The sequence below is a fragment of the Myotis daubentonii genome, chromosome 6 (assembly GCF_963259705.1).
Source record: "Myotis daubentonii chromosome 6, mMyoDau2.1, whole genome shotgun sequence".
In the NCBI taxonomy this organism is placed as follows: Eukaryota; Metazoa; Chordata; class Mammalia; order Chiroptera; family Vespertilionidae; genus Myotis; species Myotis daubentonii.
In genome coordinates, this window is record NC_081845.1 from 21,345,879 (window position 1) to 21,359,258 (window position 13,380).

Below are 13,380 nucleotides of genomic sequence, written 5' to 3' on the forward strand. Positions count from 1 at the left end.
AGAACTTCTGTGCTGAAGACATCCTTCTGGGGCAAGACTTGCTTCAGTGGGGCTTTGGTGCTCACTGAGTCTGCCCCTGAGTGTGTCCCTTATGGATCTGAGGAGTTGTAATCTGGATGGTCCCACTCTGACCACTGGGTACACTGGCTCTTGGATCTCTAAGGAGGTGCTAATTTAGCCTCTGCCTGAGGCTACCCAGCAGGAACTACAGAGAGATCTGCAGATTCCTCTTTCTTGTTTGTGGTTTGGAGGTGCCCAGATGAGGCCCATGAAAGCTGTGAAGCAATGCAAGCTGCTGTGGGGCCTTGGGCCTTCTTTTGGATGTTCTGAGTCTCTCTGACCCAGCTGCAGTTTGTTAGGTAATTTTAGATCTCAAAGGGCCAGCCCATTCATATGCAAAAGCCTCTGCTAGCAGCTTGGGTGGGGCGGGGTCTCAGGGAATCAACAGGGTAGAGCAAAAGGCTATGGCTGATCCTCAGAGGCCCTAAGAGGCCCCCGGGTCTCAGTGTCCCATCTCAGTATCCTGCGGTAATCGCTGCAAGCACCTCTGAGAGAAAGCCGCCCTCGAGTTCAGTTTCTCCCCATATGAGTCTGGGTCTCCAGAGGCTTGCCTGGAACTGGAGTTCAGAGCAGTCGGGAGCTTGAGACTCCCTCCCGATTGAAAAAGACACTGGTGTCCTCCGTTGCCAGCCCTTTCTGCGTGTGCCTCCATACCTCTGCACTTTACTTCCACACATCCTCTGAGACTCAGTGTGCTTTTCTCTTTCCTTCTAGTTGTAGAATTTCCACTCAGCCAGCTTTCCTGTGGTTCTGGATGATGTCTGTTTTGTCTTTAGTTGTAGTTTTGAAGTGGTTCAATATTTTTTCCAGCCCTAGCTGGTTTGGTCACTGGATAGAGCGTCAGCCTGTAGACTGAAGGGTCCCGGGTTCAGTTCTGGTCAAGGGCACGTACCTCTATTTCAGGCTCCTCCCTGGCCCAGACCCTGGTTAGGGCACATGCAGGAGGCAACCAATCGATGTGTTTCTCTCACATCAATATTTCTCTGTCTTTTCCTCTCTGGTCCACTCTCTAAATATTTATAAAAAAAAATCCTTGGGTGAGGATTAAAAAAAAAAAAGATTTTTTCCAGTTCCAAAAATGTATTTCTAAAACAAAGTAACATATTAATAAAACTATTCTTAATAACACAGGCATTAATGTGTTAATGTACAGGTAAGTATGAAGACAAATTCTTATTTTTAACCCTTTTTTATTATCCTTTGTCAATGTCAAAGAGGCAAATGCTTTTGACTTCTTTTTGTAGACCCTGGAATTCTCCTTCCTTCTCTTCTACTATTCTGTTTGTTTCTCTGGGGTTATGAATTTGAGCATAAAAAAACTATATTTATGCTGTTGTTGACAGAAAAATTTACTCATATAAATGCAGAAGCTACATAAAAATCTACTGAAGCCAAGTTTGCAATAAGATCATATCAATACATTATCAGAGTGTAATAATATTATTTCTTTATAGGAGTAAATCAAGTTCATCCTGTGGAGGAGGCAATCATGGTTTTGACAATAAGTTTAAGGCCATGGAGGTAACTTGCTGTTTGTTTGTTTGTTATTGTTTTTGGTCAACAAATATTAATTGAGCACCTACTTTGTGATAGCCAATGTTCAGGACTCCTGACTACCTCTATAAACAAAACCAAAACAGATGAAGATCCCTGCCCTCAAAAGCTTTCTTTCTAGATAATTGGCATAATAAAGGAATATATTATTTGGTATGTGAGGGGATAAGTGCTACTGGAAATAAAATATAAAGCAGAGTAGGTTAAAATTGGGGGTGTTTCACGATGCCATGGGGGCAATATGCAGCTGAAAATAAGGTGGATAAGATAAGATTTATTGAGTTGACACTTGAACAGAGACTTTAAAAAGGTGAAAGAAAGAAACTTTCAGGGGACAGGTGTCCCAGGCAGAGGAAAGTGCAGTGCCAAGGCGGTTAGGTGGGAATGAGTCTGATGTGTTGGGGGCAGGAGAGCCTTCATAGACTATTGCAAGGCTGTTAGACCGTGGCTGCAGCTGATTGGAGGAGAAAAGGTGAGAGTTCAGTTGGACATGTTTAGTTCAAAATATGCCTTAGACATCTAAATGGAGATATTATGTAGGTAATTAAAGAGAAAGTCTATCCAGAGATGAAAATGTGAATTCTAGGTATATAAACTATGTATAGAGATGTGACTAGATAAGATCCTCAGAGATTAAGTATAGGCAGAGAGAAGGACCAAGAACTGAGCCCTACACACTTTTACTTGAAGAGCTTGAGAGAAAAAGAATTACTAGCAAAGAGGCCTAGAAGTAGAACCAGTGAGGAAGGAAGAAAACCATGTGGTGTTCTAGAAGCCCGGGAAAGAAACTACTCAGAGGAGTCCAGGAGTAAGTGCAGCCAGGATTCCCCCCCAGGAAAAACTTGATGTGTGTAAACTATTGTCTTATCTAGTTCCATTTGTAATACACACACACACACACACACACACACACACACACACACACACTCCTACACTCCTTTCCAAATAGAGAAAAATGTGTTAGGCTCTTTATGAATATACTGCCTCTTCACATTGTCATGATGAGTTATATGTTTTGGTAAATATTTTTTTAAAACCTCTGGAGACAGAGCGCTTCTCTATTATTTAGGGAACCATTTGATAAATAAGTTAATTCAAGAAAAATCTATGCTTCCAATTCTTTGCTGATTATCTTAGAAAATTATATATATTCCTGTGACCAGAAAAGAATTGTGCATATATGCTTGATACTTTTATTCTAGTTATTTGCAATCTAAAGCAATTAAGTCTGTTATAAATAATGAAGTTAACATTACTTAACAAAAAAAATAGATCATTTCACCCTAATAATAAAAGGGATAGATATTTGAGAAATCAGTAGGTTAGTACAAGTTGTGCAAAAAAAATGTAATCCTCAGAAACTTCAACATTTTTGTCAAGTATTAACATATTTGAGCAATGATAGGAAAGGACTATGAAAAGAGTATCTAATGGCATATGATGAATTTCTAATTTATATTGTCCAGATGTTGTAGAATTGGGCTGGTTTTGGTTGTCCAATGTAGCTTATATTCTCCTGGTCTGTTGACATATGAGGTGCTGTGGAAACAGGTAGCTTTAGAAAAAGTTTACACAGTATATATAGATTATATTTTATTGGGGTTGGTACAACTTCCAGTGGAAATGATATAAAAGTAATTTTTAAATCTGAAAAGAAACACTTATGGAGGTGTATATACAAGCAGGAGAGCTATCACAAAAAGACAATTGTGTCACTTCCAACATCTGTTTTTGAGTTTAAATTGCATCTAGTAATAATAGAATTATTGCCACCTAGGCTATCTTTTTGGCACATGGACCCAGTTTTAAAGAGAAGACTGAAGTTGAACCATTTGACAATATCGAAGTCTATAACCTAATGTGTGGTAAGTACATCTACATAAATTCAATAGAAAAATGTGTCTATAATTTAAATGTATTTTGAAATTGGTGCTAAATTGAATCCCAGAGGTGGAGGCTGTGCACTATGTAGACAGAAAGGAGAAAACATGTGGAAGAATTATTTATTATTCAGAGCTATTCATCCTACGAGTGAATTCTCTCCTTTTTTTCTTGTAATGCTACACATTAGATCTCAGGAGACCAGCTTTTCTGTTAGTTAGGCACTAGATGAAAATTGAATAAAACTTAGATGAATAAAATGACTCTTTCAACTTTTCAAAGCAGGAAAAATACACTTAGAAACATAAGTATTTTCTTATAATTACAGAGAGAATGTTTCTGACATAAAAGGAAAGTAAGAAAGTCCTATTTGGTTAGACACTTATAATTAGTTTTAGGGAATCTAATCTACATTCCTGATTACATGCTTACCTCAGATCATTGTATTAACAAAATATTTATGTAGGTAAGGCAATAAGTAAGTTAGCTTTAAGAATTCAGAAGTAGTCCTAACCGGTTTGGCTCAATGGATAGAGCATCGGCCTGCGGACTCAAGGGTCCCAGGTTCAATTCTGGTCAAGGGCATGTACCTTGGTTGCAGGCACATACCCAATAGGGAGTGTGCAGTAGGCAGCTGATCGATGTTTCTAACTCTCTATCCCTCTCCCTTCCTCTCTGTAAGAAATCAATAAAATATATTTTTTAAAAAATCTTAAAAAAAGAATTCAGAAATAAATATGCTCACAATGCCATTCTTTTAACAAATATATATATATGTATATATATATATATACATATATATATATACATATATATATATATGTATATATATATATATATATATATATATATATATATATATATATATACTTTTTTGATTTCAGAGAAGAAGGGAGAAAGAGAAATAGAAACATCAATGATGAGAGAGAATCATTGATCGGCTGCCCATACATCCCACACTGGGGACCGAAGCCGTGATTGGGGCATGTGCCCTGACTGGGAATCAAACCATGACCTCCTGGTTCATAAGTAGATGCTCAACCACTGAGCCACGCTGGCTGGGTGACACTATGCCATTCTTAATCTTACCAAGGCCTATGGAAATTGAATATGACTTAGAAACCAAAGCATATCCATTTAAATATAATGTGCCATTGCCTTAGCAATTTAAATTTTGGGTCCCATGCTGAGTGTGTGGTCAGGGCTGCTGGCCCTGTGTGGGGAGGGTCCGAGGGAACCAGGTGGGCTCCCAGCTCACGGAGAGATTTGTTTGGTCATTCTCAGCAGGAGCCACGTTAAAGCTATGTTTGTAAAAATATCTGTGTATTTTGCTTGTATAGGAAAAAATTAGAAAACATTAGAGTTAAAAGCTTTTAAAAAGTACCTGTCCTTCGAGAATTTTCACATACTAGAAGAAAGATCACTTAACTTCTTTAAACTTGTTTTGCCAAAAGTATAGATTTTTTGTGCTAGAAAACCATATTCTGGTTTTCTAGCACAAAATAAGGAACAAAGTGATCATTGTAGCAGTGATGCTTTCCTTTGGAGAAATGGAAACATTCCGGAAAGTTCCCGCAGCCCATCCACAGCAATGGTTCCTATTCTCTAGAAAGACTAGGCAGTGGAAACTCTGGGGGACGAAAGTCCAGAAACCGAGTGGCATATGCAGCTTGCAGCTGCATCACAGCAGAATTTATTAAAGGAAGCGGACAGTGGATGCTTGTGTTCTTCCGTCTCCCACACAGATGCTGTTGCCTTCCAACCTAAACCTACTTTGAACTTCTTTTTCAAAACAGATCTTCTACACATTCAGCCAGCACCAAACAACGGTACCCACGGTAGTTTAAACCATCTTCTGAAGGTGCCTTTTTATGAGCCATCCCATGCAGCAGAAGTGTCCAAGTTGTCAGTTTGTGGCTTTACTGTTCCACTGCCCACAGACACTCTTGATTGTTCATGCGCAGCATTACCAAACGTAAGTAATAACTTTATGTGTCTGTAAGAATGTAAAGGGGGCAAGCTAATCTATGAGCAGGGAAGGGAGCTGTCAACCAGGTTTGTGTTCTAGCCCGGATATTGACTAGATAAATCTATGTGGGTTCATCTGGAAATGAGAGATACACCGCAAGATTAAATACGTGGATTTGCTTCGTAAACTGGAAAGCACTGTTTGGAAATTGTTAATTCTCTTGTGAGCTAACTGTCCCTAACCATTTAAAACAGTAGAATCTTGAAGCTCTCTTGATTTCCCTCCTAAATCATCTCTCTTCTTATATTGTAAGAATCAGATGGTCCTGGATGGTTATTTAGAGCAGAAAGAGCAGGGAGGGTACAGGGATGGTGATCTGGGGTAGGTGCTGTGGAGTTTACTCAGCCAAATGCCTAGCATTCAAAATGGGAGGTAACAGTGAGAGCTGTCCTTCAGGCAGTACTTAGAGGCTGGCTGACAAACAGCACTGGGAATTTCATTTTAGTGGGCTGGGTGACTTGCTGAGTTCAGGGGCAAAACTTTAGATCCCAGGAGACTTTCAGCAAAGGGAGATTCCAGTTCAAGGAAGGAGCCCCAACCACTCAGAGTCAGTACAGGAGGTTAAAATGCAAGGATCAAGCCTATCTGTGAGAATTAGAGCCCATGGGCAGGGCTAAGATTTCAGAATGGAGTGGGAGCCCAGTTATTAGGAGACTATGAAGCTAAAACGAATGTCAAGGGGCCAAGTTCAAAATGTGGTTGTAGAGCTAAATAAACTACCTGCTGCCTCAGGTAAGAGTTTGTAGCTAGGAGTCAGCAAAGACTTTACATTCTTCAATCCTCAAAATAACATCACACCACATAAGTAAATAAATACACAAATAACCAATAAAAAGAGGCTTCAAGGGCCAAAAATCCAGTCAAGCTTCCCAATAAAAAGCAAACACACAGCAAAGATCAGAATACAAGTGTGGGCTTCTTACCTACTACTTCAGATAACCTCAATGGAATTTCACTTCAAATAATCCTATATAATAAAAGGCTAGTATGCAAATTGACCAAACTGTGGAATGACCGGATGCTATGATGCACATTGACCACCAGGGTGCAGACGCTCAACCCAGGAGCTGCCCCCTGGTGGTCAGTGTGCTCCCACAGGGGGAGCACCGCTCAGCCAGAAGCTGGGCTCACACCTGGCAAGCACAGCGCTAAGGATGTCCAACTGATCACTTAGGCCAGCTCCCCATCAGTTGGAAATCCCCTGAGGACTCCCAGACTGCAAGAGGGCACAGGCCGGGTTGAGGGAATCTCCGCCCGCCCCCCCTTCCAGTGCATGATTTCGTGCACAAGGCCTCTAGTAATAATCATAAAACATTACAAAGCAGACACTTCAGTCCCCATTTTAAAGATAAAGAGGGCTCAGAGAAGTTAGATAAATTATCCAAGGTCACAGAAGCTTGGTCTACCTAACTGCAAGGCCAAGTTCTTCTCTGTAAAGCTCTTTGCTACTCAAACTCCCACACAAAAGTATTCCAAGGAATAGTGCTATATTTCTAAGTGGCAGAATTAGTCTATAAATTCAAGTTAGTCTGGCTTCTTTGTTCAATAGTAAAGCATTCATGTGATTACTGCAGAAATAATTTTGACTACCTTCTAAAATATGTGTTACTATCTTGACTGACTTTTCCCCCTACCACATTATCTTACAGAATTCTGATGTAGAATGGGTGAATCAAAGGCTAAATCTCCCTCAAGATGCAGGTAAGTGAATAGAATACATGTTCAGTCTTTGGTATTTTGACCTCACAAAATACAATATTACCTTTTTGGAATCCTTCAAAAATAAGCTCACAGGGACTTTTGTTCATAAAGATTTTATTGTCAATGTAAAGAGGAAAAACAAACAAACCCAGAACTATTAACAACAGTAGCAACCTGGGCCAAATCATGTAACCTCGGTGTGCCTCCATCTCCTCATCAATAACAATGGTATTCACTTCATGTAGTTATATTAAAAGAGTTAATCCATGGAAAGAATTTAGAACAGTGCCTGGCCTAGAGCAATGTTATTATTACCTAATATCTTTTAAGAGTTCTTGTAGGCCTGTTTCATCAATTATAAAATGGAGATACCTACTTTATAGAGTTGTTTTGAAGATTAAATGAGTTAATATATGTGTGCCCTTAGAATAGTGCCTGGCACACAGTAAGAGTTCAGTAAGTATGCTGGTTGTTTGATAATCTTATAACCTGTTGAGTGTTATTCCACAGCACAAATACCCCATAGGTTTTTTAAAATATCAACAATTGATATAACTTTAGATTATAATAACAAATAAGTAAAACTAAATACATTAGGATATACCTATCATACAATTCCAATATCTTTCCTATGACAATTATTAAAGTAGATCCTCTTTGTCATAAAGTTTGTGCTTTTGAGGTTTTATCTCTTTAAATATATCCTGTGAGCTGTTAGCTGCGTGGTTAAATTACATATCTAAATCTTAGTTTTGTTATCTGTAGAATAGAATAATAATCCTCATAGGATTGTTATAAATATTAAAAGAGATTAAAGCCCAGCTGGTGTAGCTCAGTGGTTGAGCATAGACCCATGAACCAAAAGGTCACTGGTTTGATTCCCAGTCAGAGTACATGCCTGGGTTGTAAACTCGATCCCCAGTAGGGGGCAGGCATGCAGGAGGCAGCCAATCAATATTTCTCTCTCATCAATGTTTCTATCTCTCTATCCCTTTCCCTTCCTCTCTCTCTAAAAATCAATAAAAACATTTTCAAAAAGAGGTTAAAGATGTAAAATATTTTCAAAAAAGAGGTTAAAGATATAAAATATTTATCAGAGTACCTGGCACATAATAAATAAGTCATCTGAGAATGGTAGTTACTATGCATAGAAAGAAGCATTTGCTAATTTCACAAATATTTTTATTTTGTTGTTTTTATTTTAGTAACAGCAACAGAGAAACTAAACTTGCCATATGGGAGGCCCAAGATTCTGCAGAAGAACAAGGAGCACTGTCTCCTTTATCACAGGGAATATGTCAGTGGATTTGGAAAAGCTACCCGAATGCCCATGTGGAGCTCATATACAATCCCCAAACCGGTGAGTTCCTGTGTCCCTTGATCCACACAAGCTGGGAAAAATATGTAGTTCTCTAATATCTTAAGACTTAAATTTTGATTTTTGGTAGAGATCCCAAAGGGATTTCACTGGCCTGTGTTTTGTAAGAAAATGCCCCAGGTATTGTTTAAAGGTATTTATAGGTACTGTGTGGGTGCAAAAGAGGAACACATTGTGCTTTGACTGGAAAAATTGTTTATAATTTCCAATTGGTAAGGCAGGTAGAAAAGATTTCAAAGAGAAGCAACAGGAAGTACAGAGGCACACTATTCATTTCATGTATTCTAAGTACAGGGTGGGGAAAAAGTAGGTTTATATTTGTTTGTACGGAAAATAATGCAATAATTAACAAATAATAATACAAGAATAAACTGTGTTTTGCATACTCACAACTATAAACCTACTTTTCCCCACCCTGTATATGGTGGGTGTACCTAGAAGGGATGGTAACTAGATTATAAAAGCCTTTGTATTTATTTGATTATTTAACAGATAATCTGCTATCTGCTGTGTACTACAAGTAACACAGTGTGAATAAGAGGTGATTCTTCCCTGAAGGATCCCGCATTCTAGTACGTCATACTAGAGTTACATGTACAGGTGTTCTCTCTCTCAGATCTCTCCAGATAGGTTGAGAATCCAGTTGTTTAAACCCTCTTCCTTCTTCACTATTTGGAAAACTCATTTTCAATAAATGACAGGGACATTTTACTACCACAAGAAAGAAAATACTAGATCTCTACCTCACACCATATACAATATTAAATTGCTGCTAGATTTATAGACCTAAATGTGAACAGAAAATCTATATTTTCTTTTGTGCATATCTTTATAACATTAAGATAGAGAAGGAGTTCTTAGGGCAAAGAACAAAATACAAAGGAAATGGATTAATTTGACTATATTAATGTGTTAGAAATAGACAAAGTTATGAAGGGGACAATATATTTGCACTGCATATAAGAAACAAGATGAGGATCCAGAATAATAAGTAGGCTCTAGAATAGCTAATACATTTCTACCAATAAATAAGAGAATAAGTATCTTAGTTAATAAATGAGCAAAGGATATGAGACAAGAAAGTAAACCTCATTAGCAATCAGAAATGTAAATTAAAGCAAAAGTCAAAGTCTGTCAAAAATCAGTTGAAACAATCCTTCAGAGCAGGGATAGTTTTATTTAATACTAGAGGCCCAGTGCACGAAATTTATGCACAGGTAGGGTCCCTAGGCTTGGCTGGCGATCAGGGCCGATCTGTGGGGCGACCAGCGGGGCGATTGGGCGGGCCCTCTATTGGCACCCGCCTTGGCCGGCCTGGCGCCGCTTGCCAGCCAGCCCCACCCCCCCCACCGCCGCCCACCGCCGCCCACCGCCGCCCACTCACCGGCCAGCCCCACCCCTTGCCGCCGCTGTTGGTCACCTCCCTCGGCGGGGCAACTGGTAGGGTGATCGGGGGCTCCCGCTGGCACCTGCCTTGGCTGGCCTGGGCCCTGCAGGCTGGAGGCAGCTTTTGCATTGAGCATCTGCCCCCTCATGGTCAGTGTGTTTCATAGCGACTGGTCGTTCCACCGGTTGTTCTGCTGTTCGGTCGATTTGCGTATTAGGCTTTTATTATATAGGATATCCCCCAACACATTGGAGTTGACCCAGTAAATGCTTAAGGAATAAATGCATTGGATGAATTGATCCCAACCAGTATTTTTAAAGGCTTAAAGACAAAGCAGTGCTTTTAACCAGAAGGGTAAGGAAATAACCAGGAAACTGTTTTTATAGAAAAAAGTATTTTTTTTTATCCTTTAAGTTTACATATTTTTTAACTTTTTTAAAAAAAATATATTTTATTGATTTTTTACAGAGAGGAAGGGAGAGGGAGAGGAATACAGAGTTAGAAACATCGATGAGAGAGAAACATCAATTCAGCTGCCTCTTGCACACCCCCTACTGGGGATGTGCCCGCAACCTAGGTACATGCCCTTGACTGGAATCGAACCTGGGACCCTTCAGTCCGCAGGCCAACGCTTTATCCGCTGAGCAAAACCGGTTAGGGAAGAAAAAATTTTAATCCAAGGATTCAGATGACAAACCTCAACCCATTACTATTCTTGCTAAGGGTACAGATGTTCTACTTCTTTTATGGAAGGGAAGTGATTGGTTGTATCTGATTTATTTACTCTTGTTCCAATTCAAGATTTTTGGAGAAAATAAGCATGGCTTTCCACTACTAATTAGAGCTTTGTGTGTTCTGAACACCAATTGTGCTGCTGACAATGGCTTAATTGTGGTCAGTGGTAGAAGAGCACTAATGTTGATTCCCAATGTGGGCAAATATTTTACAGTTACCTGAGTCCATGTGTGTGGTTAATGGTGAAGGGGTTTAGGACAGGCCTTCCCGAGATAGACCACGGTGGCATGTGAATTATTTTGATGTGAAGGCAAGAGGGACCCTGCAAGCTCATGAGAAACTTTTAGCTCTCCCTTAAAGAACTTAAATTAGGGGCCTTGTCCATATTAAGAGTTATCACCAGAACTTTTTATGACCTACCTATAGAGCAGGGCAAACTTCTAATTACTGAACAGCCGCTCTTAACATCCTGTGAATGACCTTCCTCTCTGGAGCCCCAAGGTGCCTTACCTCATCCTTACCTCAGAATGCCATATATAACCTCATTTTCCCTTTCTGGCTCTGAGCCTCTCATAGACGAGGGGTTCCCACACAGATGCAATTAAATTTGGTTATTTTCTCTTGTGAATCTGTCTCATGTAGATTTAATTACTAGACCAAGTGAGAGAACCTAGAGAGGTGAAGGAAAGTTTCTTTGTCCCCCACAAGGACAGCATCACTTTCTTAATATGCACCATGCTCAGTTGCTTGTGATTTTCTTCAGCGCACTGTGAAACATACTAAGAAATAACAATGTGAAGTTACTTATTCCTTAAAATAGTATCTATTTGTTTCTGTTTTTGAGAGGAGCAGTATATTCAAGGGCAGTCTTAATATTCAGGTCTCTATTTTGAGAAGTCCAGGTATCAGGGATTATGTGGAATGTTCATGTTTTTAATACGTTCCCCTGCTGTCTTGCATTCCTAAATTTCTATGAGTTTTGGCGGAAACCAAGGGCGGAGAGGTTTTAAGTGGACTCAGACTGGGAGTTTAGTACAATTCTCTTTTGTTATTGTTTTAAAAGTAGCTTCTTTGTTACCAAAAGTTCCTGTCCTTTCACTGATCCCACAGAACTGCTGTGTATTTCTCCCTACATGTGACAGGATGGAATTCTAGCAATTTTCTGCTTTCTAATTCAGAAATTACTCTGTTAGTATGTTGTGGCTCAAGAAAATTACATACAAGGATGTTTTGAGATTCACCTAAAAATGTTGTAAATCAGCTCTGTGTTTGAAAAATCAGACTTTAAATAAGCACTTTTTGGAGCATGGGCCCACTTGGCTGGTGCCATTAAGTTTTATGGAGCTTTTGTTTTTCTGTGGTTTGGGTGGGTTTTTCTAATTGTTGTTGTTATCTCCAAAGAGTTCTGGGGGAATAGTTGTGATTTGAAATCATAGTTCTCAAATGCTTCAAAGCCATTAAGATTGGTCAGACTGTATGTGGGTGGGTCTTGCTTCTGGGCCAACTTGGAAGATGTGAACTGTTTTTTTTCTGTTGCTAGGTGAAAATTTGAAAATAAGAGCAAGGATTATGATTATTATTTAGAATCTATATTTTACAATTTTTTAAACTTTCCTTTTTTGATTGAATTTATTAAGGTTATATTGGTTAATAGCATATGTTTCAGGGGTACAATTCTATAATACATCATCTGTATATTGTATTGTGTGTTCACCATCCCAAGTCAGGTTTCCTTCCATCACCGTTTTATCCTCCTCTTTTTCCCCATGACTATACTTGATAAATTTAATATGAAATCAAAGGGCTTTTTCAGAGAAGAAAATCTAGAAGACTTTGAAAAATCTCTCCCTTTCTCTCTCTTTATCTATAAATGTATATATCTCCCATATCATTGAAGTTTTTTATAAGCCTTTTTTGTTTCTAAAGCTTGTTAGTTGCAATATTATAAGTTATAACCCAATTATGTTTATGTAATGTCTCTTTAAAAATGAGGGACATTATTGTGTATTGTAAATGTTTTTTAATTTTAACCATAAGAAATACTGTCCCTATAAAAAAAAAGTCACATTACATGACCAGAAAAATAATTAAAAATGTATATAGTTTTATTATCCTACCATAAGTCATGATCATAACTACCTAATCTTCAATTACTTTTAGCTTTTACATTCAGTCTATAGGTAAGGAGAGTCTATACCTTCAATAGAAATATTTTTATTCTCTGTTCAAGTTTTATTTGATTCCCATGCCAGATTAGAAATGAAAGCATCTGGATTTCTTGTATATACTTATCAGCTTCTCTTAAAAAATTTTGAGAGAGGTCAGATTTTACCTGAGTATTAAGTTCTATTTATTGTTTTCTTGACTTTCTAGCCCAGGGGTGGGCAAACTTTTTGACTCGAGGGCCACAATGGGTTCTTAAACTGGACTGGAGGGCTGGAACCAAAGCATGGATGGAGTGTTTGTGTGAACTAATATAAATTCAAAGTAAACATCATTACATAAAAGGGTATGGTCTTTTATTTCAATAGTTTTATTCATTTCAAATGGGCTGGATCCGGCCTGCGGGCTGTAGTTTGCCCACGGCTGTTCTAGCCCCTGGCTTAAAAAACTTTAAGGAATTCTGAGAAGATGGCAAAATTGGAGGTGTTTATA

At 38.8% G+C, this 13,380-nt stretch overlaps 1 protein-coding gene across 1 annotated transcript in view; it reads left to right on the plus strand.

The window, feature by feature from the left end:
• Positions 1-13,380, plus strand: part of ENPP3 (ectonucleotide pyrophosphatase/phosphodiesterase 3) — a gene marked incomplete at its 5' end in the record, with an annotated part of 89,915 nt that overhangs the window by 55,013 nt on the left and 21,522 nt on the right. The window contains 5 exons of the mRNA XM_059700353.1: positions 1,515-1,581; positions 3,392-3,479; positions 5,292-5,470; positions 7,174-7,225; positions 8,431-8,585. Of these exons, the coding sequence (XP_059556336.1) occupies positions 1,515-1,581; positions 3,392-3,479; positions 5,292-5,470; positions 7,174-7,225; positions 8,431-8,585 (541 nt within the window). The remainder of the gene's footprint in view (positions 1-1,514; positions 1,582-3,391; positions 3,480-5,291; positions 5,471-7,173; positions 7,226-8,430; positions 8,586-13,380) is intronic.